The sequence below is a fragment of the Convolutriloba macropyga genome, chromosome 3, assembly GCF_964194025.1.
Source record: "Convolutriloba macropyga chromosome 3, txConMacr16.3, whole genome shotgun sequence".
Classification (NCBI taxonomy): Eukaryota; Metazoa; Xenacoelomorpha; order Acoela; family Convolutidae; genus Convolutriloba; species Convolutriloba macropyga.
In genome coordinates, this window is record NC_134470.1 from 16,360,783 (window position 1) to 16,386,286 (window position 25,504).

A 25,504-nucleotide genomic window follows, 5' to 3' on the forward strand; every position below is an offset into this window, starting at 1 on the left:
GTTGAATAATATATGTCACAAAATCTTTGCCTTTTTCTTTCGATAGAGTTCAACCAACTTAACCTACCTCTACCTTCACCTAAATAGCTTAGCAAACTCTAAGGGATTTGCTGCCCTGTTATTTTCTTTGACCAGGGCTAAATTGTCCTGAATCATAGATATATTCAGAACTGCGTCGCTTGCTTACTTATTACTCCCCCTGTCCGCGGCCGGGGTGGGGTGGCTTTGTTGCTTGCTTCGATTTCGAGATTTGAACGCGGCCGGCCGGCGCATAACTAACACTAACTAAACTAAATAGATAGATGCTAAAAAGAACTAACTATTCTATTGAACTGTAGCTAGTAAATCAGTCACTCAGTGCGTGCGTGTATGTGTGTGCGTGCGAAAGAGTAAGAATTGCCAAAAAAGTCACGTAATATATGTTAAATGTATTTCATTTCAATTCATTTCGCATAGGCACGTATGCACTATTCAGTTTGCTTATGTACGCATAGATGTATGTTTGCTACTTTCTTTATATTTTATGTCTTTAATTCATAGGAAGTAGCGAAAAATAAGCTCTAGCTTTCGTGCATTTCTTTCTTTCTAGCGCATTATTTCTTTTTGTGACTTTGTGGCGTTGGTTTGGTTGAGTGAGAGAGAAAAGTTGTTTTGAATTAATAAAATAGTCAACCATTTTGCCATTTTCGATTATTCCCAGTTTAAAGTCGCCAGCCACAAATCAATACTTGCATTCTATAATGCTCTCTATTTTTGATTCTATGTAAAACGTCTTGTATTTTATCACTTCCAAATACATATATACCTTTTTTGCCGTTCTTTTTTATATTCACCAAATTCCACAAATTGTGCAGCTTAATTTTCGAAATTACTTCCTAGTAAAATACGGCAAACATATTGCTGGTTTCTTTCTTTCATTTTTCCCTCTTATTTATTTACTACTCTTGCATCAACTTAATTGTAGAACAAAACGCATATCCATAATATTCGATAAGTTACTTTATTTAATGCCATCTTGCTCTTGTTTCAGTTTAGTTCGAATGTAACGTCACAATGCAACTTACTCCTATAGCTTCGCAGCCAACTAACTAACAAAAACAAACTGCAAAAATACAGCAATGCTTTTAATGCCTTCGAAATTGTAGCAAACAGCTAAATTACTCCAAATTATTACCATCGATTCAAATTCTATTCGAAATTTACACAAGTCAGCATTTTTGTCTCATAACTTGGTATCGAATAAACGTGACTGCATTAATTAAAAATTAACAGCTAAAGCGATAGAAACGACAACGGTTGTTTTCTGCATATATACATCTTAGCTATGATGATGCTATCACCAGCCAAGGCGCTGCGTTATGGCAGTTTGTCAAACTCGGCAATCCAGCAGTCCTCCGATTCAGCAAGCTCTGGTTCGAAGCCTAGTGGGAGCACCTCTCCAGTGGCTGTAAATGTTAAGGCTCTGAGACGGAGTTTGGGTAACGGGTACACGTTGGATCTCACAGAGAGTATTCCCCATGTCGTCAAAGATGGTCACAAACTGGTCAGGAATTGTTCTACTGGTAAAACGGTAAGTTAATTGTTGTCCTCTCATCTTAGTGATAGCTGAAACTAAGCTGATAGCTAACCTCTATTTTAATTGTCTTGTTTTCCGAACCAGTTCTATGTAGTTTTTTACGCTTTGTTTCGTTTGGATGACAAGTGACAAGACGATTTTTATTCATCATTATATTTACCGTGATTTAAATTGTTACTGATACCTCGAGTGATTTTTTTTACAATGCATCTTCAATTTTATGTTTACAAAAATTTTATTTCGAGCATATCACGGATTGTCTGATGCTGATATAGTTTCTTGTTGGTATGTGGTTGTTTTACCGGGTCACTTTCATTTCCTGTTTAAACACGCACCAAGACTCAAACGAGAGATTTTGTTCCATAATCATGACCTTCTTTCTTGTTCCAACATTTCAAAAAAAGATGGTGGAATTGAGTTCCCAAATATTGAATTCTGAAACATCCATTTTCGCCATTCTCTAAATCAATATACATTGGCTAAAATTTGGCAAATTGCCAAACTGTACACTGACAGATCAAGACGGGGCGTCGGAGACTGTGCGTAGCACAGATTGTTCCAATATAATTCTCAAGTTTGTGAACAAATTTGCTCTTGTTCTGAGAGGAAAATCTCTCTTGATTTTCAGATTTGCGAATCTCAAATTAAAGCTATTTTTTCAGAGCAATCTTGATTTTAATTGATATCTAATTTTGATATAATTTTAACAGATCTAAAACCGACTTTACTGTCAATTATTTCGCAATATAAAACAAATTTTCCGACCGTTAAAATTTCCCGAACAAGTGCAATCAGCTGCACAGAAATTTTATTTTAAACAGACACGGACAGTAATTTGCATAAACAATTTACAGCAGTCAGTTTAAACGCGAGCAGTAACAAACAAATAAGCGTCTGATCTGTTTTTCTAAATTTAAATTGTACTCTACCAGTTAATTCAGCACCACTCAGTGTAGCTCTAGATTCAGATATAATTTTTTTTCAAGAAAATGTTACCGAATAGGAAATCGTTAATAAGAGCTGTTGAATTTGGTCTTTTTGACAACCCGCATTGAGAACAAATAGAAAACAAAGTATTTAAAGAGATTTTGTTACAGAAAATTGATTTATTATAACCAAAATTTGTCCCTATAACCTTTAAATCGATCTACATTTAAATCGATCTAAGTGGCATCAAAATAATCGTTTTAAAATCGTAAAGTGGTTTTAAATGGACTTTCTCGACCCCATAAATACTCGTAAATACTTTGTTTGACTAAACCTGTTTGTATTGTGGGAACAATGTTGGACATCGAAACTAAGAAATAATTGGTAAAGGTTTCATAAAATTATAAATTTATGAAGATTTACAAGAAATTTCAGCTAAGTTTCGGGCTCCGAAGAGTTTCAGTTTGATTTTTGCTTTTACCCTGCCTTGCTCCTCAAGTCATAATGTCTTCAATCGTCGAACGCCTCATGGAGATCTCTGTTAACAAAAAAAGAACGAATTAAACAAAAAAGATTTCTTTTGAAAAAGATTCTTTGAAATTTTTTGTTTAATTAATTAATGATGAAGCAAAATGAAAAAATAAATAATTTTGTTGTATTTATACCTTTCATAGAGGGAACAGTAGTCGGGAATGCAACAAATTCTTTTGATAAAACCAAACTGAAAAATTTTGAAGACATTTTTTGGTAACAAGATTTTTTAAATTTAGCGATCTAACCTTTTATGAAGAACATCAGCAGACATCACGAATCGATCGGAAAAATAGCAAGCTCAGAACAAGATCATTCATCAGTCACTGAAACTGTCGGCTTCTGAAACATAACCAAAGGAGTTAATTATATTTTGTCAATTTATAATCAATCAGTTAAATTGTGGATCAGAATAGAATGAACAGACCTTTAGACTGGAGGCTGGATGCAAGGAGAAAGGAATGAAGATCTCTAAAACTGTCGGCTTCTAAAACATAGACGAAGGAATTAATTATATTTTGTCAATATATAATCAATCAGTTAAATTGTGGATCAGAATAGAATGAACAGAACCTTAACTGTAAAAGCGTTGTCAACGGATGTACAAGTTTTGATAACCAGCGATAAGATTTTCTGTCAATTTGAGCTAAATAAAGAAAAACTATCCCTCAGAAATCCTTTCAATTAAATTATATGAAAATTTTTGGTTGAATTATGTGTCAATGTGCAGACCTTTTTTTGCAGCAAACAAGTTTTAAGCGATTTATATAGCGTAGAGATATAATTTTCTCAATGTAGCTTAACTCTGATTGGTCATTTTTGAAAGAATTTATAATCGGGAAAGGCTCTCTAAATAAAAACAATTGAAAAGGATTTTGTTGGGTTTCAAGAAGAAAAGTAGAGTAACAAACAATTTTCTTTAGAAAAATAATGTAGTGTTAAGTTTAATGCAATTAAATCGATTGTTTTCTCCATGTGGTCAATGCGGGAAGGAATTTGTTTAAGTTTAATTTTAACTCATTTTTTTTAAATCTGTACAATTAAAATTAAACAAACCCAAATTATTTGTTTCCATGTTTACGTGACAAATCGAAGAAATTATAAAATGAAAGTTTTTGAAATTTTAGTAATTGAACTACTGACGTTTTGTGCATCTTAATTAAATCTTGCTGATAGATTCTGTAATTCGTTAATTCAATCAGTTTTCAGTCAAATAAGAAAATTATATGCCACATAGAACCCTTAGTTAACTTAAGGATTGTTTTTCGCTAGTCTGCGCATTTTTGGAAAAAAAATCGTTTCCTAACTCAATGAAAAAGCTACGCTTTTTTTTATATGAGTTTATGCGAATTACGTTTTTAATATTTTATTTTTGAAGGATGTCTTATCCTTTCCTCCAATTTTCTAATTATTCAGATTCCATCATTTAAAGTAAAAGTTCAATCGTTTCTTTGTCCTTCGTTTCGGGTTGAATTATGGTTGAATTATGTGTAAATGTACAGACCTTATTTTGCAGCAAACAAGTTTTAAGCGATTTATATAGCGTAGAGATATAATTTTCTCAATGTAGCTTAACTCTGATTGTTCATTTTTGAAAGAATTTTTAATGCGGAAAGGCTCTCTAAATAAATTTGTTGGGTTTCAAGAAGAAAAGTAGAGTAACAAACAATTTTCTTTAGAAAAATGATGTAGTGTTAAGTTTAATGCAATTAAATCGATTGTTTTCTCCATGTGGTCAATGCGGGAAGGAATTTGTTTAAGTTTAATTTTAACTCATTTTTTTAAAATCTGTACAATTAAAATTAAACAAACCCAAATTGTTTGTTTCCATGTTTACGTGACAAATCGAAGAAATTATAAAATGAAAGTTTTTGAAATTTTAGTAATTGAACTACTGACGTTTTGTGCATCTTAATTAAATCTTGCTGATAGATTCTGTAATTCGTTAATTCAATCAGTTTTCAGTCAAATAAGAAAATTATATGCCACATAGAACCCTCAGTTAACTTAAGGATTGTTTTTCGCTAGTCTTTTGCGCATTTTTGGAAAAAAAAATCGTTTCCTAACTCAATGAAAAAGCTACGCTTTTTTTCATATGCGTTTATGCGAATTACGTTTTTAATATTTTATTTTTGAAGGATGTCTTATCCTTTCCTCCAACTTTCTAATTATTCAGATTCCATCATTTAAACTAAAAGTTCAATCGTTTCTTTGTCCATCGTTTCGGGTTGAATTATGGTTGAATTATGTGTAAATGTACAGACCTTATTTTGCAGCAAACAAGTTTTAAGCGATTTATATAGCGTAGAGATATAATTTTCTCAATGTAGCTTAACTCTGATTGGTCATTTTTGAAAGAATTTTTAATCCGGAAAAGCTCTCTAAATAAAAACAATTGAAAAGGATTTTGTTGGGTTTCAAGAAGAAAAGTAGATTAACAAACAATTTTCTTTAGAAAAATGATGTAGTGTTAAGTTTAATGCAATTAAATCGATTGTTTTCTCCATGTGGTCAATGCGGGAAGGAATTTGTTTAAGTTTAATTTTAACTCATTTTTTTTTTAAAATCTGTACAATTAAAATTAAACAAACCCAAATTGTTTGTTTCCATGTTTACGTGACAAATCGAAGAAATTATAAAATGAAAGTTTTTGAAATTTTAGTAATTGAACTACTGACGTTTTGTGCATCTTAATTAAATCTTGCTTTTCGTTAATTCAATCAGTTTTCAGTCAAATAAGAAAATTATATGCCACATAGAACCCTCAGTTAACTTAAGGATTGTTTTTCGCTAGTCTTTTGCGCATTTTTGGAAAAAAAATTCCTTCCTAACTCAATGAAAAAGCTACGCTTTTTTTCATATGCGTTTATGCGAATTACGTTTTTAATATTTTATTTTTGAAGGATGTCTTATCCTTTCCTCCAACTTTCTAATTATTCAGATTCCATCATTTAAACTAAAAGTTCAATCGTTTCTTTGTCCTTCGTTTCGGGTTCAATTATGGTTGAATTATGTGTAAATGTACAGACCTTATTTTGCAGCAAACAAGTTTTAAGCGATTTATATAGCGTAGAGATATAATTTTCTCAATGTAGCTTAACTCTGATTGGTCATTTTTGAAAGAATTTATAATCCGGAAAGGCTCTCTAAATAAAAACAATTGAAAAGGATTTTGTTGGGTTTCAAGAAGAAAAGTAGAGTAACAAACAATTTTCTTTAGAAAAATGATGTAGTGTTAATTTTGGTTGAATTATGTGTAAATGTACAGACCTTATTTTGCAGCAAACAAGTTTTAAGCGATTTTTAAAGCGTAGAGATATAATTTTCTCAATGTAGCTTAACTCTGATTAGTCATTTTTGAAAGAATTTATAATCCGGAAAGGCTCTCTAAATAAAAACAATTGAAAAGGATTTTGTTGGGTTTCAAGAAGAAAAGTAGAGTAACAAACAATTTTCTTTAGAAAAATAATGTAGTGTTAAGTTTAATGCAATTAAATCGATTGTTTTCTCCATGTGGTCAATGCGGGAAGGAATTTGTTTAAGTTTAATTTTAACTCATTTTTTTAAAATCTGTACAATTAAAATTAAACAAACCCAAATTGTTTGTTTCCATGTTTACGTGACAAATCGAAGAAATTATAAAATGAAAGTTTTTGAAATTTTAGTAATTGAACTACTGACGTTTTGTGCATCTTAATTAAATCTTGCTGATAGATTCTGTAATTCGTTAATTCAATTAGTTTTCAGTCAAATAAGAAAATTATATGCAACATAGAACCCTCAGTTAACTTAAGGATTGTTTTTCGCTAGTCTTTTGCGCATTTTTGGAAAAAAAATTCCTTCCTAACTCAATGAAAAAGCTACGCTTTTTTTCATATGCGTTTATGCGAATTACGTTTTTAATATTTTATTTTTGAAGGATGTCTTATCCTTTCCTCCAACTTTCTAATTATTCAGATTCCATCATTTAAACTAAAAGTTCAATCGTTTCTTTGTCCATCGTTTCGGGTTGAATTATGGTTGAATTATGTGTAAATGTACAGACCTTATTTTGCAGCAAACAAGTTTTAAGCGATTTATATAGCGTAGAGATATAATTTTCTCAATGTAGCTTAACTCTGATTGGTCATTTTTGAAAGAATTTTTAATCCGGAAAAGCTCTCTAAATAAAAACAATTGAAAAGGATTCTGTTGGGTTTCAAGAAGAAAAGTAGAGTAACAAACAATTTTCTTTAGAAAAATGATGTAGTGTTAAGTTTAATGCAATTAAATCGATTGTTTTCTCCATGTGATCAATGCGGGAAGGAATTTGTTTAAGTTTAATTTTAACTCATTTTTTTTAAAATCTGTACAATTAAAATTAAACAAACCCAAATTGTTTGTTTCCATGTTTACGTGACAAATCGAAGAAATTATAAAATGAAAGTTTTTGAAATTTTAGTAATTGAACTACTGACGTTTTGTGCATCTTAATTAAATCTTGCTTTTCGTTAATTCAATCAGTTTTCAGTCAAATAAGAAAATTATATGCCACATAGAACCCTCAGTTAACTTAAGGATTGTTTTTCGCTAGTCTTTTGCGCATTTTTGGAAAAAAATTCCTTCCTAACTCAATGAAAAAGCTACGCTTTTTTTCATATGCGTTTATGCGAATTACGTTTTTAATATTTTATTTTTGAAGGATGTCTGATCCTTTCCTCCAACTTTCTAATTATTCAGATTCCATCATTTAAACTAAAAGTTCAATCGTTTCTTTGTCCTTCGTTTCGGGTTCAATTATGGTTGAATTATGTGTAAATGTACAGACCTTATTTTGCAGCAAACAAGTTTTAAGCGATTTATATAGCGTAGAGATATAATTTTCTCAATGTAGCTTAACTCTGATTGGTCTTTTTTGAAAGAATTTATAATCCGGAAAGGCTCTCTAAATAAAAACAATTGAAAAGGATTTTGTTGGGTTTCAAGAAGAAAAGTAGAGTAACAAACAATTTTCTTTAGAAAAATGATGTAGTGTTAATTTTGGTTGAATTATGTGTAAATGTACAGACCTTATTTTGCAGCAAACAAGTTTTAAGCGATTTATAAAGCGTAGAGATATAATTTTCTCAATGTAGCTTAACTCTGATTAGTCATTTTTGAAAGAATTTATAATCCGGAAAGGCTCTCTAAATAAAAACAATTGAAAAGGATTTTGTTGGGTTTCAAGAAGAAAAGTAGAGTAACAAACAATTTTCTTTAGAAAAATAATGTAGTGTTAAGTTTAATGCAATTAAATCGATTGTTTTCTCCATGTGGTCAATGCGGGAAGGAATTTGTTTAAGTTTAATTTTAACTCATTTTTTTAAAATCTGTACAATTAAAATTAAACAAACCCAAATTGTTTGTTTCCATGTTTACGTGACAAATCGAAGAAATTATAAAATGAAAGTTTTTGAAATTTTAGTAATTGAACTACTGACGTTTTGTGCATCTTAATTAAATCTTGCTGATAGATTCTGTAATTCGTTAATTCAATTAGTTTTCAGTCAAATAAGAAAATTATATGCAACATAGAACCCTCAGTTAACTTAAGGATTGTTTTTCGCTAGTCTTTTGCGCATTTTTGGAAAAAAATCGTTTCCTAACTCAATGAAAAAGCTACGCTTTTTTTCATATGCGTTTATGCGAATTACGTTTTTAATATTTTATTTTTGAAGGATGTCTTATCCTTTCCTCCAACTTTCTAATTATTCCGATTCCATCATTTAAACTAAAAGTTCAATCGTTTCTTTGTCCATCGTTTCGGGTTGAATTATCGTTGAATTATGTGTAAATGTACAGACCTTATTTTGCAGCAAACAAGTTTTAAGCGATTTATATAGCGTAGAGATATAATTTTCTCAATTTAGCTTAACTCTGATTGGTCATTTTTGAAAGAATTTATAATCCGGAAAGGCTCTCTAAATAAAAACAATTGAAAAGGATTTTGTTGGGTTTCAAGAAGAAAAGTAGAGTAACAAAAAATTTTCTTTAGAAAAATGATGTAGTGTTAATTTTGGTTGAATTATGTGTAAATGTACAGACCTTATTTTGCAGCAAACAAGTTTTAAGCGATTTATAAAGCGTAGAGATATAATTTTCTCAATGTAGCTTAACTCTGATTAGTCATTTTTGAAAGAATTTATAATCCGGAAAGGCTCTCTAAATAAAAACAATTGAAAAGGATTTTGTTGGGTTTCAAGAAGAAAAGTAGAGTAACAAACAATTTTCTTTAGAAAAATGATGTAGTGTTAAGTTTAATGCAATTAAATCGATTGTTTTCTCCATGTGGTCAATGCGGGAAGGAATTTGTTTAAGTTTAATTTTAACTCATTTTTTTAAAATCTGTACAATTCAAATTAAAGAAACCCCAATTGTTTGTTTCCATGTTTACGTGACAAATCGAAGAAATTATAAAATGAAAGTTTTTGAAATTTTAGTAATTGAACTACTGACGTTTTGTGCATCTTAATTAAATCTTGCTGATAGATTCTGTAATTCGTTAATTCAATTAGTTTTCAGTCAAATAAGAAAATTATATGCAACATAGAACCCTCAGTTAACTTAAGGATTGTTTTTCGCTAGTCTTTTGCGCATTTTTGGAAAAAAATCGTTTCCTAACTCAATGAAAAAGCTACGCTTTTTTTCATATGCGTTTATGCGAATTACGTTTTTAATATTTTATTTTTGAAGGATGTCTTATCCTTTCCTCCAACTTTCTAATTATTCAGATTCCATCATTTAAACTAAAAGTTCAATCGTTTCTTTGTCCTTCGTTTCGGGTTCAATTATGGTTGAATTATGTGTAAATGTACAGACCTTATTTTGCAGCAAACAAGTTTTAAGCGATTTATATAGCGTAGAGATATAATTTTCTCAATGTAGCTTAACTCTGATTGGTCTTTTTTGAAAGAATTTATAATCCGGAAAGGCTCTCTAAATAAAAACAATTGAAAAGGATTTTGTTGGGTTTCAAGAAGAAAAGTAGAGTAACAAACAATTTTCTTTAGAAAAATGATGTAGTGTTAATTTTGGTTGAATTATGTGTAAATGTACAGACCTTATTTTGCAGCAAACAAGTTTTAAGCGATTTATAAAGCGTAGAGATATAATTTTCTCAATGTAGCTTAACTCTGATTAGTCATTTTTGAAAGAATTTATAATCCGGAAAGGCTCTCTAAATAAAAACAATTGAAAAGGATTTTGTTGGGTTTCAAGAAGAAAAGTAGAGTAACAAACAATTTTCTTTAGAAAAATAATGTAGTGTTAAGTTTAATGCAATTAAATCGATTGTTTTCTCCATGTGGTCAATGCGGGAAGGAATTTGTTTAAGTTTAATTTTAACTCATTTTTTTAAAATCTGTACAATTAAAATTAAACAAACCCAAATTGTTTGTTTCCATGTTTACGTGACAAATCGAAGAAATTATAAAATGAAAGTTTTTGAAATTTTAGTAATTGAACTACTGACGTTTTGTGCATCTTAATTAAATCTTGCTGATAGATTCTGTAATTCGTTAATTCAATTAGTTTTCAGTCAAATAAGAAAATTATATGCAACATAGAACCCTCAGTTAACTTAAGGATTGTTTTTCGCTAGTCTTTTGCGCATTTTTGGAAAAAAATCGTTTCCTAACTCAATGAAAAAGCTACGCTTTTTTTCATATGCGTTTATGCGAATTACGTTTTTAATATTTTATTTTTGAAGGATGTCTTATCCTTTCCTCCAACTTTCTAATTATTCCGATTCCATCATTTAAACTAAAAGTTCAATCGTTTCTTTGTCCATCGTTTCGGGTTGAATTATCGTTGAATTATGTGTAAATGTACAGACCTTATTTTGCAGCAAACAAGTTTTAAGCGATTTATATAGCGTAGAGATATAATTTTCTCAATGTAGCTTAACTCTGATTGGTCATTTTTGAAAGAATTTTTAATCCGGAAAGGCTCTCTAAATAAAAACAATTGAAAAGGATTTTGTTGGGTTTCAAGAAGAAAAGTAGAGTAACAAACAATTTTCTTTAGAAAAATGATGTAGTGTTAAGTTTAATGCAATTAAATCGATTGTTTTCTCCATGTGGTCAATGCGGGAAGGAATTTGTTTAAGTTTAATTTTAACTCATTTTTTTAAAATCTGTAAAATTCAAATTAAAGAAACCCCAATTGTTTGTTTCCATGTTTACGTGACAAATCGAAGAAATTATAAAATGAAAGTTTTTGAAATTTTAGTAATTGAACTACTGACGTTTTGTGCATCTTAATTAAATCTTGCTGATAGATTCTGTAATTCGTTAATTCAATCAGTTTTCAGTCAAATAAGAAAATTATATGCCACATAGAACCCTCAGTTAACTTAAGGATTGTTTTTCGCTAGTCTTTTACGCATTTTTGGAAGAAAAATCGTTTCCTAACTCAATGAAAAAGCTACGCTTTTTTTCATATGCGTTTATGCGAATTACGTTTTTAATATTTTATTTTTGAAGGATGTCTTATCCTTTCCTCCAACTTTCTAATTATTCAGATTCCATCATTTAAACTAAAAGTTCAATCGTTTCTTTGTCCTTCGTGTCCATCGGTGTAAGAGTTGAGCAAGTCATTTAACACGGTGTTTGTTGTCATTGAATGTCAGTTCCTACCTAGCTTATTTAGGTTTAATTTAAGTGTTTTGTAAAGGAAATGCTGTAGTGAACCTAATGTTTCCGTTGCTGTAAAAGTTGCCTCCGAACTTGAAAGTCTGAAGTTTTCGGTCATATACGCAATTTATCTCAAACGTTGATGTGTTAAGTTTTTAGCCATGTTCTGCTGATTTCTAGATCTTCGGATACTTTCAATTTTTTTCTTAAACTAGCAGCTTAATAAACACAATGCATTTTTTTTATTTTTGAGGATTTTTTGAAATTAAGAATTTGTTGTGGTTGACAGCTTCTATATAAGCAGTAGTTGTCTTTATGATCTGGAAAACTCGGGAGGAATTCACACAATTTTAGTTAAATGAAATGAGCTTTTTCTATATTTACTGTTGTTACACCTTTTCGAAATCAGGAAAAATACACCATTTTTCACACCAATCAGGTTTTAAATCAAAATGATCCCCGTGAAAAAAATTTCTTGATTTAGTTAGCCGAAAGCAATTGCTTTCGTTTTTGTTTATACAAAAGATTCTTCAGTTGTCAGAATGTTTTGGCTTCTCGGTTTTCTTTCACATCATTTGGATCTCCAGTCTTGTTCTGACACGAGTATCAGTGAATCGGAATCATGATCTTGTGGTTTGAATGACTTCCTTTGAGTTGGCCTAATAGTGTAATGTTTTCTTTCTGAAGGTATGGCTTACATCTGATAAGCAGGCACGACGAATATTGGAACAGTGGTTAAGTAAGCCAAAGTTTGATAAAAAAATTTTGAGATATCCCTTTGCGACTTGATGCCACGATTTTCGAAGTACATCCGACAGGTAATAAGTTGCATTTAACAGCACGAGTATAGAGATGGTTCAATTGGTATAATAGATGCGCTGTAATACATAATTGATCTATGTGATTTATTGCCGCTCGGGTTGTTACGTTTAACAGTTTAACAAGCGAGGGTGGGGGTGGTTGGGTTGCATTGTAAGGCAATAAGAATATTGTGAGATTCTAACGGATAATTCGGCCGATTTAACTGCCATAGTCTGTCATGTACAGGTAGACGCTATAAAATCTAATCAATTGGGTAAATTATTTTTCAGGTATACTGGGTGTGTAGAAAACGCAAGTATGGCTGTCCGAAGTATGTACACACCGACTCCGCAGGAACCTTTATCAAGAAGGAGCTAGGAGAACATAATCACGAACCAAATCAGAACCCAGAGGTCACAACTACCCCAACGGAAGCCAATAAGGACCAAAGCGGAACTAATGAGGGTCCGAGCCAGTCACAGAGTGAAAAAAGTGAAACTTCTGCTGATACCTCAAAGCCTGTTGGAAGTACCAACGGCAATTTGCAAAACAGGTTTAAACGAACGAAACAGAATACTGTGGGAGCAGCCAAGAGTGAAACCGAGTTGAACATTGACAGTGCAAACTTAGTAGTTTCGAACGTGCTTGCAAAATCATCAGAATCTATCATAAGTTCCATCGCTGCGAGTATGGCAGCCCGGTACGAGGACGAACAGCCGGGGTCTTCAGGGCTTGAATCCATAGACGGATCGTCAAGGAAGCGGAAAGCGGCCTTGAATGGTAATCAGAAACAGGGAGAGTTCAATTTGTCATCGTTACTGGGTCTGGACGCGGATGAGAGCTTTCTTGACGATGTTGAAATGGGCAATGATGACGATAATAATGACATGGTGCTAGATTTGTCAAACGCCAAAACCAAAGCTTATCACAACTCAAATCATCAGTACGCAAATTCCAATAACGATTCCTTCCTTAGCAATGCTGCTAGTGTAAATACTGTCCCTAACGTAACATTTCCGCATAAAAACTTTCAACCAATTTTCCATAAGTTTACCAAGGCCGTCAAAGCGATCCAATGTTTTGGGAGGAAATACAGACGCTTGGATCCGGCAACCAGTGAAGGCTTACTGTCTTGGAGATGCCAACAGAAGTTCTGCCGATATACGTTGTACACAGATGAAGAAGTAACTCAGATTCTGAAAAGCGGTGGCAAACATAATCATGAACTGGACGCAGCTGAAAAGGGAACACTTGCCAATGACGAAAATAGAGCTGCGTCAGTTGAGAGGAGTGTCGATACATCGCTGCCAAGTCAAGTCTCCGTCAGTTCCTTGTTGTCCCAAGCTCCCACCTTGGATCCAGTTCCCTCGAACGTCGAGCTTGCTGCACAAATTCTGAAGTTCTCCAGCATGCAGCAATTTTCGGATATTGTTCAACAAAGTTTGTTGAATTTTTCAAATCTAGCGGGATCACTGCCGCTGCCAGAGGTCACTAACCTGAATCTCGAGAACATCGCTGGTGTTCAGGATCTGAACAAGGTTATGGCCAAAGTTGCAGCAAAGGATCAGCCGAATTCACCCGGTACAGGAGGTCCTGCGACTACATCGCGTGTCATTTTGAAACGAAAGCCACCTGCTGTTAAGCCTGACGAGACTGTTGTAAAAGCATCGCACGTTAAAACGGAACGAAATTCTTCCGGTGGAATTCTGGATTTCTCTCAATGCATGACTACCAACGGAGATGTGAGAGTGAGCGCTTCACATGCTGGGATTGAGGAGGATCAGAAGGAAGTTTCTCATTTGGTTTCATCCAGAAGTCGAACGGGCGACAAGTCTTCAGTACTGTTGTCACCGAATCTTGCTCCCAAGGTATGACACATTTTACAATAACAATTTAACATTATATTGGGTGGTGGTCAAGCAAGCTTTATTTTGAATAGAGATCAAGGAATACGACAATTTTACATACGGACCTATTATAATTTGTCCATGGCGGACCGGTGGGCGCGCTTTCTGCGCGTCGCGGCTTTGCCGAGTTATCCTGGTTAATCCCGACGGGGGTTGTGACGCATGGCCATGGACAGCGGTACGCTGGGGCTCGCAATCACTCAATCCTGAAAAAAGCCTGAGTTGCAAATACAATGCGTTATCTTGGTTGTAACGGTTAACATTTTCTTATTTCTGAATGATTACATACTTGTTACATAACATTCTTCTTTCTTGTTTGTCGGCTTACTTTATATTCGCTATTAAATTGCTGTAATGCTCGAAATTATGAACATCTTGCATTTAGCTTAGTTTTTCATTCTGCGAAAGATGATTCGCTGACACGATTTAGGGGTAATTTAAAAGGTAAAACATCTAGATTTTGGGGTAATTAGGTTTCTTTTGAGATGTTTCTTCCTTTTAGAGTGCTGTAACGATGGTCAAGCAGCAAGTTCCTCATCAAGAGGAATCGGAAAGCGACGCTGAACAAGAGACTGAGATGGCAGATCCGGACTATGAGGTGGAACCAGATCTGGATGTGGATGAAGGGCCTTTGTGGAACACTGTTCCAACTCCACTGCCGGAAATGCCAGATAGCATCAGGGATGAGTTCATACTCATCAACGCTCCTGATGGAAGGAATCATGTTCTGCAGGACGGACATATATTCTCCAAGGATAAATGCTCATCCAAAAGCGTACGTAATTGGAATTGGTAATCCATATAACATTAGCTATTTATTTTTGCAGCTCAAGTGAATATCGAGCTCAAACTTAAGTTCGAATATTTTAATTTGTTATATGACTGAAGATGAAGTACCTTTTGGCCGGAAGTATTTTAAAATAGCACAATGTTGGCTACTTGCATGTGTTTGATATATTGTGAATTTTGATTTAAGAATTTAGCCTTGTACCTTTGATAATTTGAGTTGCTTTTAAGGTATACTGGAGATGCAAGAAGAAGCTGTGCTTTGCCATTATGCACACTGACCTCGAGATGAAGACCATCACATTCAGGCGCGGTGAGCACAACCACTCTCCGGATCCCAAGATAGAGCAACGTGCGAGGAAAGGTCACTTTGCAAAGATGCCCAGGAAGCCACGAAGGAGGAGAGGTAACGGTGCCAATGCTCCCAGAAACAGATCACAAGCCGATTCTTTAGGTTAGTTGAAATTCATCCCTTGCTCTCGACATTTTTCACCATATAGTAATCGACTTTCTCGCATTACAACCTCCAAATGTATTCCTGAAATTTTTCGAGGCAGCTAGACTTACAGGCTCAGTATTTTTTATTGACGACTCTGACGTTTTCTGTTGACCAAGAGGTGGTTGATAATATTTGACTTGAATTCATTTATCTTTTTGGTGGAGTTTATGAACTTATCTTTTTTTAAGTTAGATGCGGAGTTTATGAACTACATATTTGCCAACTTCTCAGATTTGTTCTAAAAGTTGTAAATAGTCAACACTCACCAGACTTTTGTAGTAGTCTTTTTTTGCTTTTAAACAATCTTGCGTAAGGGTAGCCAGAGGTTCCGATCTGAAATTGGATCTTAGAAGAGCCCATTGGAAAACGAAACATCAATAAAAATTCAATCCGGTATCGACGTGCCAAACTTAATAACAGATTGAGGACAATTGGAGTTTTTTCATCAGACTTGAATTTGTCTTCTGGAAAGAAAATTCCTATATAGTCAATTGTTTTGAACTAACAAGGTTTATTTTCGAATAAATTCAGCCATCATAGATACTTGAAAATCAAAAATTTACTTCGACTGCAAAATGATGACTAGTCAATCTCAGGAAAATCTTAACAGTAGTAATTTTTTTCCTTCGCTGGTCTTAGCCTTAACTTTTTTGGATGTCCATATCATTAATTCAATTGTTGTTAATTCAAGATGCACTGAATTTTAATATAAACAAGGCGACTCGGTAATGTGCGTTTGCACATAAGGTTCCGACCCCGCTTATCCACAATTTTGGTTTGATTGTCTACCAAATGAGGAACATAGAGAAATCCAAAAATTCAAGTATTTTTTTAAAAAAATTGGTGTATGAACGAAACGAAAGTCTCCAAAGCAAGTAACTGTGGTGGAGTAAAATTGCCGCATTAGATTGATGAGATGTGCAAATATTAAGAAAGCGAGTCAAGACGAACAGCAAAATCAAACAACAGCAACAACAAAATTAATTACATCAAAAACTTCATGTCCGTTTTAAAAAACAAAACTTAATAACAAAGTCAAAATACCGTCAGATAAAACTGATATTAAAAAAAATAGCATGTAGTTCACCAGAAAAGATATGAAAATAGTCAATAAAAAAGGCTTGGTAACAATTAAACAATAGAGAACAAAAACAGTAAAGTTGAAAAGTTCGCTTATTTTTTATTAAAACAATTAATTTCGAATTAATGAAAACCATTAGAAATCATATAACATATCCCATAGGTGTACAATTACCAATGCTCCCATAGAAGGAATTAAGAGCTGCCGGTATTCAGTTTTTTACTCGGTTACAAAAAGAACATATAGACAACAAACAAAAAATCAAAGAAAACTTGGCAGAAAACGCTTTTGAAACAGTAAAGCCATACTATGGCCATCAAAATGTGCTCAATTGCACTTTCTGCAACCACCCGTAATTTATTATGTGACCTCTCATTAATGGAGCTAGGTAACAAGTCGACAAAAATGGAAAACAAAATTCCAAAATAGGTAACAATTTAGTTTTCGAAAAAAAAATATTACATAAATAAGACATGAACACCATTAATTACAGATCAAAAAGAATGAATTAGGTACGTATATTCTTCCAAAAGAAGCCCATGAGAATTGCAATTATTATGCCTACAAATGAACGTCAAACATGAAAAAAATCAAAAATTAATTTACTTTTTTTTTCGTGTCGGAGCCAGTAAAGTCAACGAATTCTTTAAATACATTAGAAAGCGTGACACTAATCCCCTTTTGAAACCTTCTTTTGACAACAATAATGTCATAATTGGCCTGTAATTAACGAGACTAGATAACAACCAGACAATAAAAGGAACAAAATTGCGAAGTTGAAAAGTTTTTTTTATTTGGAAAACAATTGTTTTCAGAGTCATGAAAGCTATCAGCTATCTGCTAAAATCAGAATATCGTCTCATCTATTCTTCCATGAAAAGTCAATGAAACCGGGTCATTGTACAGTAAATTTTCATACGACTAAGAAGACAAAGTAAAAACGGCTGTTAAAGACAAATTAAAAATATCAATTAAATTTTTCGAGAAAGTAGTATCGAAGCCGTTAAAACCATAATCTACATCTTCAAGCATTTTAATAATATGAATTATGCCTAATTTTGAAATCCAATAATGTGATATATGAACTGTCAATAAAGTGACAATGTGACAAAACTAGAAAACGTGAAAAATGGGCAAATACCTAAAAATTAAGAACATTTGAAATTTAGTTGTATCAAAGCCAGCAGCCATAACTTAGGGCGTAAAACCGCAATAAAGATTGAATTTGATTTCAATAGAAAGAAAAAGCATTCTTTCATTGCGGACCATAAGCTACAAGTTGACCAAAGAAAGAGAAAAATAGTTGCAAAAGTTCAATAAGTCAATATTTTTTTGAAAATCAAATACTTTTAAAAGTCAAAACGACCATAAGCTTTCAAGTAATCAACTAGATACAATAATGTGGAGCTAATTAGGAACCCAATTGGAACTATCATTAGTGAGCTTTTTCTGAATTGTTCTGTTATTTATTTATTGTAGAAGAGATCGAATTTTTTTATAAAAAAGACCGACTGTTTACAATCGGAATTATTTTTGGATTATACCAGTCCAAGATTGGTCCAAAACTAGCCTTGCTAATGCTGTTTGTTCTTTAGAAACACTTATTTTTTCGAATGTTATAGATATTGATATTTTGTTAGTTAAAAAATCAAATAAATGCTGCGTGTTTGATAATCAACGAATAAATTTAGCAAAAAACGGCAATTTAGCAAAATAAAAAGTTTTTATTACAGAGCACTCTTAACGGAATTTGAAGTAAAAAAAGCCCCTTTTGAGTCCACAAAAATTGTGTTAGTGGTGTTTGGGTCTGTACTTCCTGTAAATTTAATCAAAATGGACTAAAGAAACTTATTTCGTGCTGTTTTTGAAGAAAGTCTTAATTTTGAAATATTTAGCCAGAATTTTTGACAGAAAAAAAAATAAAAATAGCCTACATTGTTCTTGTGATTTTTTTGTTTTTACAATTAAAAATCAACAACATTTTCAAAAAATTTTACAAATTTTAGCAAAATTGGCGAAGTTTTATTCAAAAATTCCGGAAAAATTGAATAAAATCTCGCCGGAATTCCCACTTTCTCAAAATTTAAACCTCGATAACTCCCTGTAAAAAACGAAAATTAAAAAATTCTTTTTAATTCCATATTCTACGCTGGACAAGCTTTCTAATGATACCAGTCTCAACTCTCTACGATGAATATATCGATGGGCCAAAATTGACTGAACAAAAAAAAACACGTTTGAGTATATAGTTCCTTCCCCCTCAAGAGGGGTCGGAACAGTGATGCTGGGTATATAATCGAATATCTATGTTGTGGTTATTGTTAATTTGTAATTAGGGGCAGATTGAAATAGCAGAGTCGATTGATCTCGTTATCTGTCCTCGCTTACTGTTGATTTGTATCTTCTTGTTAATTAGCTTTTTTCGATAAAATACACGCATTGAAGCCATGTTGATAGCATTGAAGCGACGTTTTGTTGGTCCCACTCGACTTAATTGGAAGTGTTTTGTGTATGGCTTTAAGAAGACGTGTAGCTTTTTCAAATCATGAACTAATTTCTTTGAAGTTACCACAATTATAGGAAATGACGAATGTGAAAACATAAGAAAAGTCTGATTACTGAGAAAAATCTGAGAGCAGAGTAAAGAGAAGGTAGTTATTTTCTGCATGTTTTAGATAGACCGAGAAATGTGGGTGTGTACAATTTGAGTTAGTCGAAAGTTGAGATGCTTATTCCGAGTTGAGATTTCGGTTTTGAGATGCTGATTTTATTTCAGGTTTTATTAATAGCTATGAAAGCTAAAAATTATATTGGCGTTCTTTATTTCATGCCAGGCCTCAAAGTCCAACGATGGGGGCAATTTTTTCTAAATTGCTCTTAGAGAAACAAATGTGGGGGTTGCGGTTTATCCGTACACCGCATGGGTACAGATAAAGCAAAATAAAATTTTTGGAATTATCTACCCAATTCATGATACTTAAATACCACTCCAAATCAGTTCACTGTTCAAAATTCTTACATTTTTTAAAACCGTTTACAAATTCTTATTTTTTTTCACGTTTTCTTCTGCGCTTTCTCCAACCAAAAGAGCAGTTTTAGCTTGTCTACCTACATGCGGGTTTTGTTGAGTTCGCTTTTCAAAAATTTATTATTGCTGTTTCCAAGGTGAAAATTGTGAGTTTGCAATTTTTCAGAAGAATTGTGAATGGATCCATCTAAAGAGATGATTATAACATGGCAATTTCGGGAGCTTTTTAGAGCTAAAATGTCCCAAAATACGAATATTGTTCCGTGGATATATAACTTTCAGCGGCCAGTTCCGGGTAAATCCGCTGTTGTTTCGCAGATTTCGACGCTATTTTGTCCTCTTCTTCCGGTTTCCTTTCTTATAAGAGCAATTAATGCTCCTTTTGCGTGGTTGCACCTTTTTAAAGCTTGTAGCAATTAATTGGATGATGTGATTGATATCACTGTTTCGCGTTCAGAAAAAAATTCGGAGAGTTTGAAATTTCTCATTTTTATGTGATTTTTTATCTGTTTGTTAATAGCCGCCTCAGCTTAGCAACCGGCTATTCAAGTGCTCCTATTTTTTTACAATCCAAGAATTGGCTTGTATTGGTGCTCCTGCCTTTTTTGTAAGATGTTTCAGACATTTTTCATGACTTTGATCTTTCAAAACGAGATAAACAGGTAAGGCCCGTGGGCATTAAGTTTCATTAGAGGTCTAAAGCTGGCTTTTGTTGTCCTTGAAGTGCTTAGAGCGTTGAAGCTGCTAGAAAGGCCTGAGTTCAAATGTCACTTTTAATAGCCGCACAGCGATAGCTGGGGCTATTATTGGCCTTCTCTTATTTTTTTTGTATTTCTTAAAGACTTTTTTTACGACCATATGACGTCACAACCACTTTAAATCTGCTTTTTGTTCATTCGTTCATGCAATTCCAGCTGAAACGCGTCCGTGACGTCATTTTTCTCTCTTATTGGAGCAAAATTTTTACAATTCAAAGAATTTGAATTGTAATGGGGCGCTGTTTTTTTCTAAGATGTGTTCACATTTTTCAATGACTTTGATCTTTCAAAACGGGATAAACAGGTAATGCCCAGTGGGTACTGATTTTCATTAGAGGCCCCAAATGGGCTGTAGTAGTCCTTCATGTGATTAAAGTGGTGAAGCTGATGGACTTAACTTAAGGTTAAAAGATCATTTTTAGTAGTTTTTGGGATAAAAATGGTGCAATTTTTCTTTTGTGATTTTTTTTGAGTTTTTTGTATGATTAGTTTTAGTTTGAAGTTTTTAAGAGTTGATGAAGGCATTTTGCGAGACAAAATTACTTGTTATGGCCATTTTATGAGCTATATGTTGTGGTACTATAAACACAAACACGCAAAATGATACTAATTTTTGGCAGTTTTTAAGTTTTTTTTGAAAATTTGTCATTTTTTGAGTTTTTCCAGCTTTACGGGCCAGGGAATCTCCTTTAAGATTTGCTAGGAGGGCACTGCATATTTTCTAGTAACAATGGATTGGTTATCAACATTCTAATGTCTCGAATTCTGCATTTTTAAAATAAAATCTGCACTTTATTTTAAGGTTTCCTAAAGTTTTTGTCATTTTTGATATTTGTCCATTTTCAAGCTCCAGAAAACCTATTCCACCGTCGGATATAAAGTTACTGCATGGTTGTTAGTTTCAATGGATTTGTTTTCAACAATTTAACCTTTCGAATTTTAGAAACCTTTCGGAAAAATTTGCAATTTTTTTCAATTTTCATACTTGTCTTTTTTCAGGTTTTTTGCAACAGTAATCCTGGGTTTGATAGTATGTTATTAAATAGTTGGTTTTTTTTCAGGTTTTTTGCAACAGTAATCCTGGGTTTGATATAATGTTATTAAATAGTTGGTAGGGGCACTTGAATGTGTTTCACTGAACGAATTTCTATTTGTAGAAATTTGAAATTTGAAAATTATTGCCCATCGATCTTTGAGCCGATGATTTTTTAAGGCTTGGAATTGGATTACTAGATAGCCTCTAGGGACACAGAAATGATTCTGAAGATATTAATATCACGCTTTTCAGCAACATTTCGTTAGAATTTGCAATTGATTTCATTTTTTAATTTTTTTGGTTTATTGGGAGCTAATCGATCTTCAAGGGCCAATGAATTTTTTTCAGGTTTTGCATATAAAATACTGGACCGATTTCATAAACAAAAATTGGTTGTGAACAAGTTTTTTGAAATAGGCATATTTTAAGGGATCAATTTTTGCTTTAGGGGTAAAAGCTTCAAGAGTTTTAGCAATGATTATATTTTTGTTTAGTTTGTTTGCTTGTTTCTCATTTTTTTGATGATTTTGTTCATTTTGGCTGGCCTTGTTCAATTGACCTGTTGGTCAGGTAGAGTAATTCTAAGTTTTGCATTCAATTCTTTGAATTATATTTCAGGACTTGTCCTGCTATGTTTTGTGTTTCGTGTGGTTAAATTTTTTGTCCCACATGACTTACCTCACTCTCAAAAATGACTTCCTGACACTGAAATTGACCTTTATTTATTTTAATTCAAACAGATAAGGTCAAGTGAATGTGTGTCACTCTAAATGAGTTATTTGAGAGCACCTAATAGAAGCAGCAGTAACCTATACAGATTCTTAATCAAAATATAACATCTCAGCCTTCAATGAAGACTGTTTTTTTGGTCTGTTCTTTTTTTACTCTTTTCTGAGACTGCAGATCTGCCAGCTATGTTTAGGAGTTTTTGAGACCGAAATAGTGCAATTTTTCACGTTCTTTGTCATTTTTTGTTGGATCAGTTTTAACTTCTGCTTCAGGGGTCAATATTATGGATTTGAAACAAGGCTAGTGCATAATTTCTAATGGGTTTGATAATAGGTTACAACATAGATTCTGGTAGCAATGGAATGATTTTTAACAATTTAAGACGATTTTTACCAATGTTTTTATGAAACTTGATTTTGTTTTTTTTGAAAACTTTCGTCCTTTTATAAGTTTGTGAAACCCAGGGGCTAGAGAAACTCTAAATGTAGGGTTCGATGATAGGTTGATGCATGTTTTCTATTGGCAATGGATGGTTTTCAATATTTTAATAGTACTCATTTTTTCATTTCTTTGATGAAATTTGCCCTTCTTTAAGTTTTGCTTAAATGTTTGTCTTGATAATTATTTGCCTCAGAGGCCAGGTACCCTCCTCCTGGGTTTGACAGTATGTTACTGCGTAGTTGCTGAGGCCAACTAAAAGGTTTTCAGCTTTCTAAAATCACGAGTTTTACAATTTTTTGATAATATTTGAAAGTGTTAAGTTTTCTGATAATTCTTGTCCTGTTCCTAGTTTATCGATCTTTTTTTGCCAATTGAACTTGAGTTACTGGATAGCCTTTGGAGACAATGAAATGGTTCTGAAGAAATTAATATCTCATTTTTTGTCATTTTCTCAGTTTTCGAGTTTTACGGACCAATTAATCTTGTTTAGGTTACTGGATTTCAGAGACAAAAATTGTTTAATATTGCGTAAATTCGAAACTCTAAATTTTGCAATTTTGATTTTATTGAACTATTTGTCATATTTATCTATTTTCTATCTTTATTGGCGGTAAATTTCTTTCAAGGCTTGTGCCTGGATTAATGGGTGTATTTGAATGGATCAAGTTTGGTCTTGAAGTTTGGAGTTTCAGCAATGATTACTTTTTCTTTAGTTTTTTTTTTATTATTATCGTTTCTCTCTTTTAATATTGTTTTGGCTGGCATTGTTCTACTGATCTGCTGGTCAGGTACAATAGTTCTATGTTTTTCATTCTGTTCTTTGGTTTGTATTTCAGGACCTGTTCTGCTATGTTTTGTGTTTCGTGTGGTTAAATTTTTTGTCCCACATGACTTAACTCACTCTCAAAAATGACTTCCTGACATTGAAATTGACCTTTATTTATTTTAATTCAAACAGATAAGGTCAAGTGAATGTGTGTCACTCTAAATGAGTTATTTGAGAGCACCTAATAGAAGCAGCAGTAACCTATACAGATTCTTAATCAAAATATAACATCTCAGCCTTCAATGAAGACTGTTTTTTTGGTCTGTTCTTTTTTTACTCTTTTCTGAGACTGCAGATCTGCCAGCTATGTTTAGGAGTTTTTGAGACCGAAATAGTGCAATTTTTCACGTTCTTTGTCATTTTTTGTTGGATCAGTTTTAACTTGACGTTTTTCGAAGCAAATAAAGGTTTTTTGCAAGCTATTAGTACTTTTTCTGATCATCTTTTTTGCTATATGTTTTGATACTGCAAAGATAAACATGCGGAATTCTACTATTTTTTGATTTTCAGTTTGTGTTTTTCCTGCTTCAGGGGTCAATATTATGGATTTGAAACAAGGCTAGTGCATAATTTCTAATGGGTTTGATAATAGGTTACAACATAGATTCTGGTAGCAATGGAATGATTTTTAACAATTTAAGACGATTTTTACCAATGTTTTTATGAAACTTGATTTTGTTTGTTTTGAAAACTTTCGTCCTTTTATAAGTTTGTGAAACCCAGGGGCTAGAGAAACTCTAAATGTAGGGTTCGATGATAGGTTGATGCATGTTTTCTATTGGCAATGGATGGTTTTCAATATTTTAATAGTACTCATTTTTTCATTTCTTTGATGAAATTTGCCCTTCTTTAAGTTTTGCTTAAATGTTTGTCTTGATAATTATTTGCCTCAGAGGCCAGGTACCCTCCTCCTGGGTTTGACAGTATGTTACTGCGTAGTTGCTGAGGCCAACTAAAAGTTTTTCAGCTTTCTAAAATCACGAGTTTTACAATTTTTTGATAATATTTGAAAGTGTTAAGTTTTCTGATAATTCTTGTCCTGTTCCTAGTTTATCGATCTTTTTTTGCCAATTGAACTTGAGTCACTGGATAGCCTTTGGAGACAATGAAATGGTTCTGAAGAAATTAATATCTCATTTTTTGTCATTTTCTCAGTTTTCGAGTTTTACGGACCAATGAATCTTGTTTAGGTTACTGGATTTCAGAGACAAAAATTGTTTAATATTGCGTAAATTCGAAACTCTAAATTTTGCAATTTTGATTTTATTGAACTATTTGTCATATTTATCTATTTTCTATCTTCATTGGCGGTAAATTTCTTTCAAGGCTTGTGCCTGGATTAATGGGTGTATTTGAATGGATCAAATTTGGTCTTGAAGTTTGGAGTTTCAGCAATGATTACTTTTTCTTTAGTTTTTTTTTTATTATTATCGTTTCTCTCTTTTAATATTGTTTTGGCTGGCATTGTTCTACTGATCTGCTGGTCAGGTACAATAGTTCTATGTTTTTCATTCTGTTCTTTGGTTTGTATTTCAGGACCTGTTCTGCTATGTTTTTTTTTCAATTCAAAGAATTTGAATTTTATTGGGGCGCTTTTTTTAAGATCTTCTGTTCACACATTTTCATGATTTTTCAAGTCAAATTGGAGTAGTAATTTTGGTCACGACGAAACAGGAAGTGGAGCGAAATGCGAATGGTTTTGAGTTGTGAATTTTTTTTCGTTGTAATTCTGAAGTAGAGTGAGAAAACGGTGTTTGAACAAAAATTCGCTTTCTCGCTAGTGGTTTTTTTGTTCACATGGGGAAATTTCACTTTGATTTTAACCGTTTTTTTAATTTTTTTGGATCGGATTTTTTTAAATGGTTTTAACAACCCATTTTTAGTTTATTCTAAGCCTAGTTTTTTGTTTGAACCAAGTTCCGATTTC

General features: G+C 32.7%; 1 protein-coding gene across 1 annotated transcript in view; it reads left to right on the forward strand.

Annotated features, from left to right (window-relative positions):
* Positions 1-391: 391 nt before the first annotated feature.
* Positions 392-25,504, forward strand: part of LOC142335998 (uncharacterized) — a 28,601-nt gene continuing 3,488 nt past the window's right edge. The window contains exons 1-4 of the mRNA XM_075384438.1: positions 392-1,570; positions 12,777-14,354; positions 14,896-15,168; positions 15,411-15,633. Coding sequence (XP_075240553.1) covers positions 1,325-1,570; positions 12,777-14,354; positions 14,896-15,168; positions 15,411-15,633 — 2,320 coding nt within the window. The 5' untranslated portion in view covers positions 392-1,324. The remainder of the gene's footprint in view (positions 1,571-12,776; positions 14,355-14,895; positions 15,169-15,410; positions 15,634-25,504) is intronic.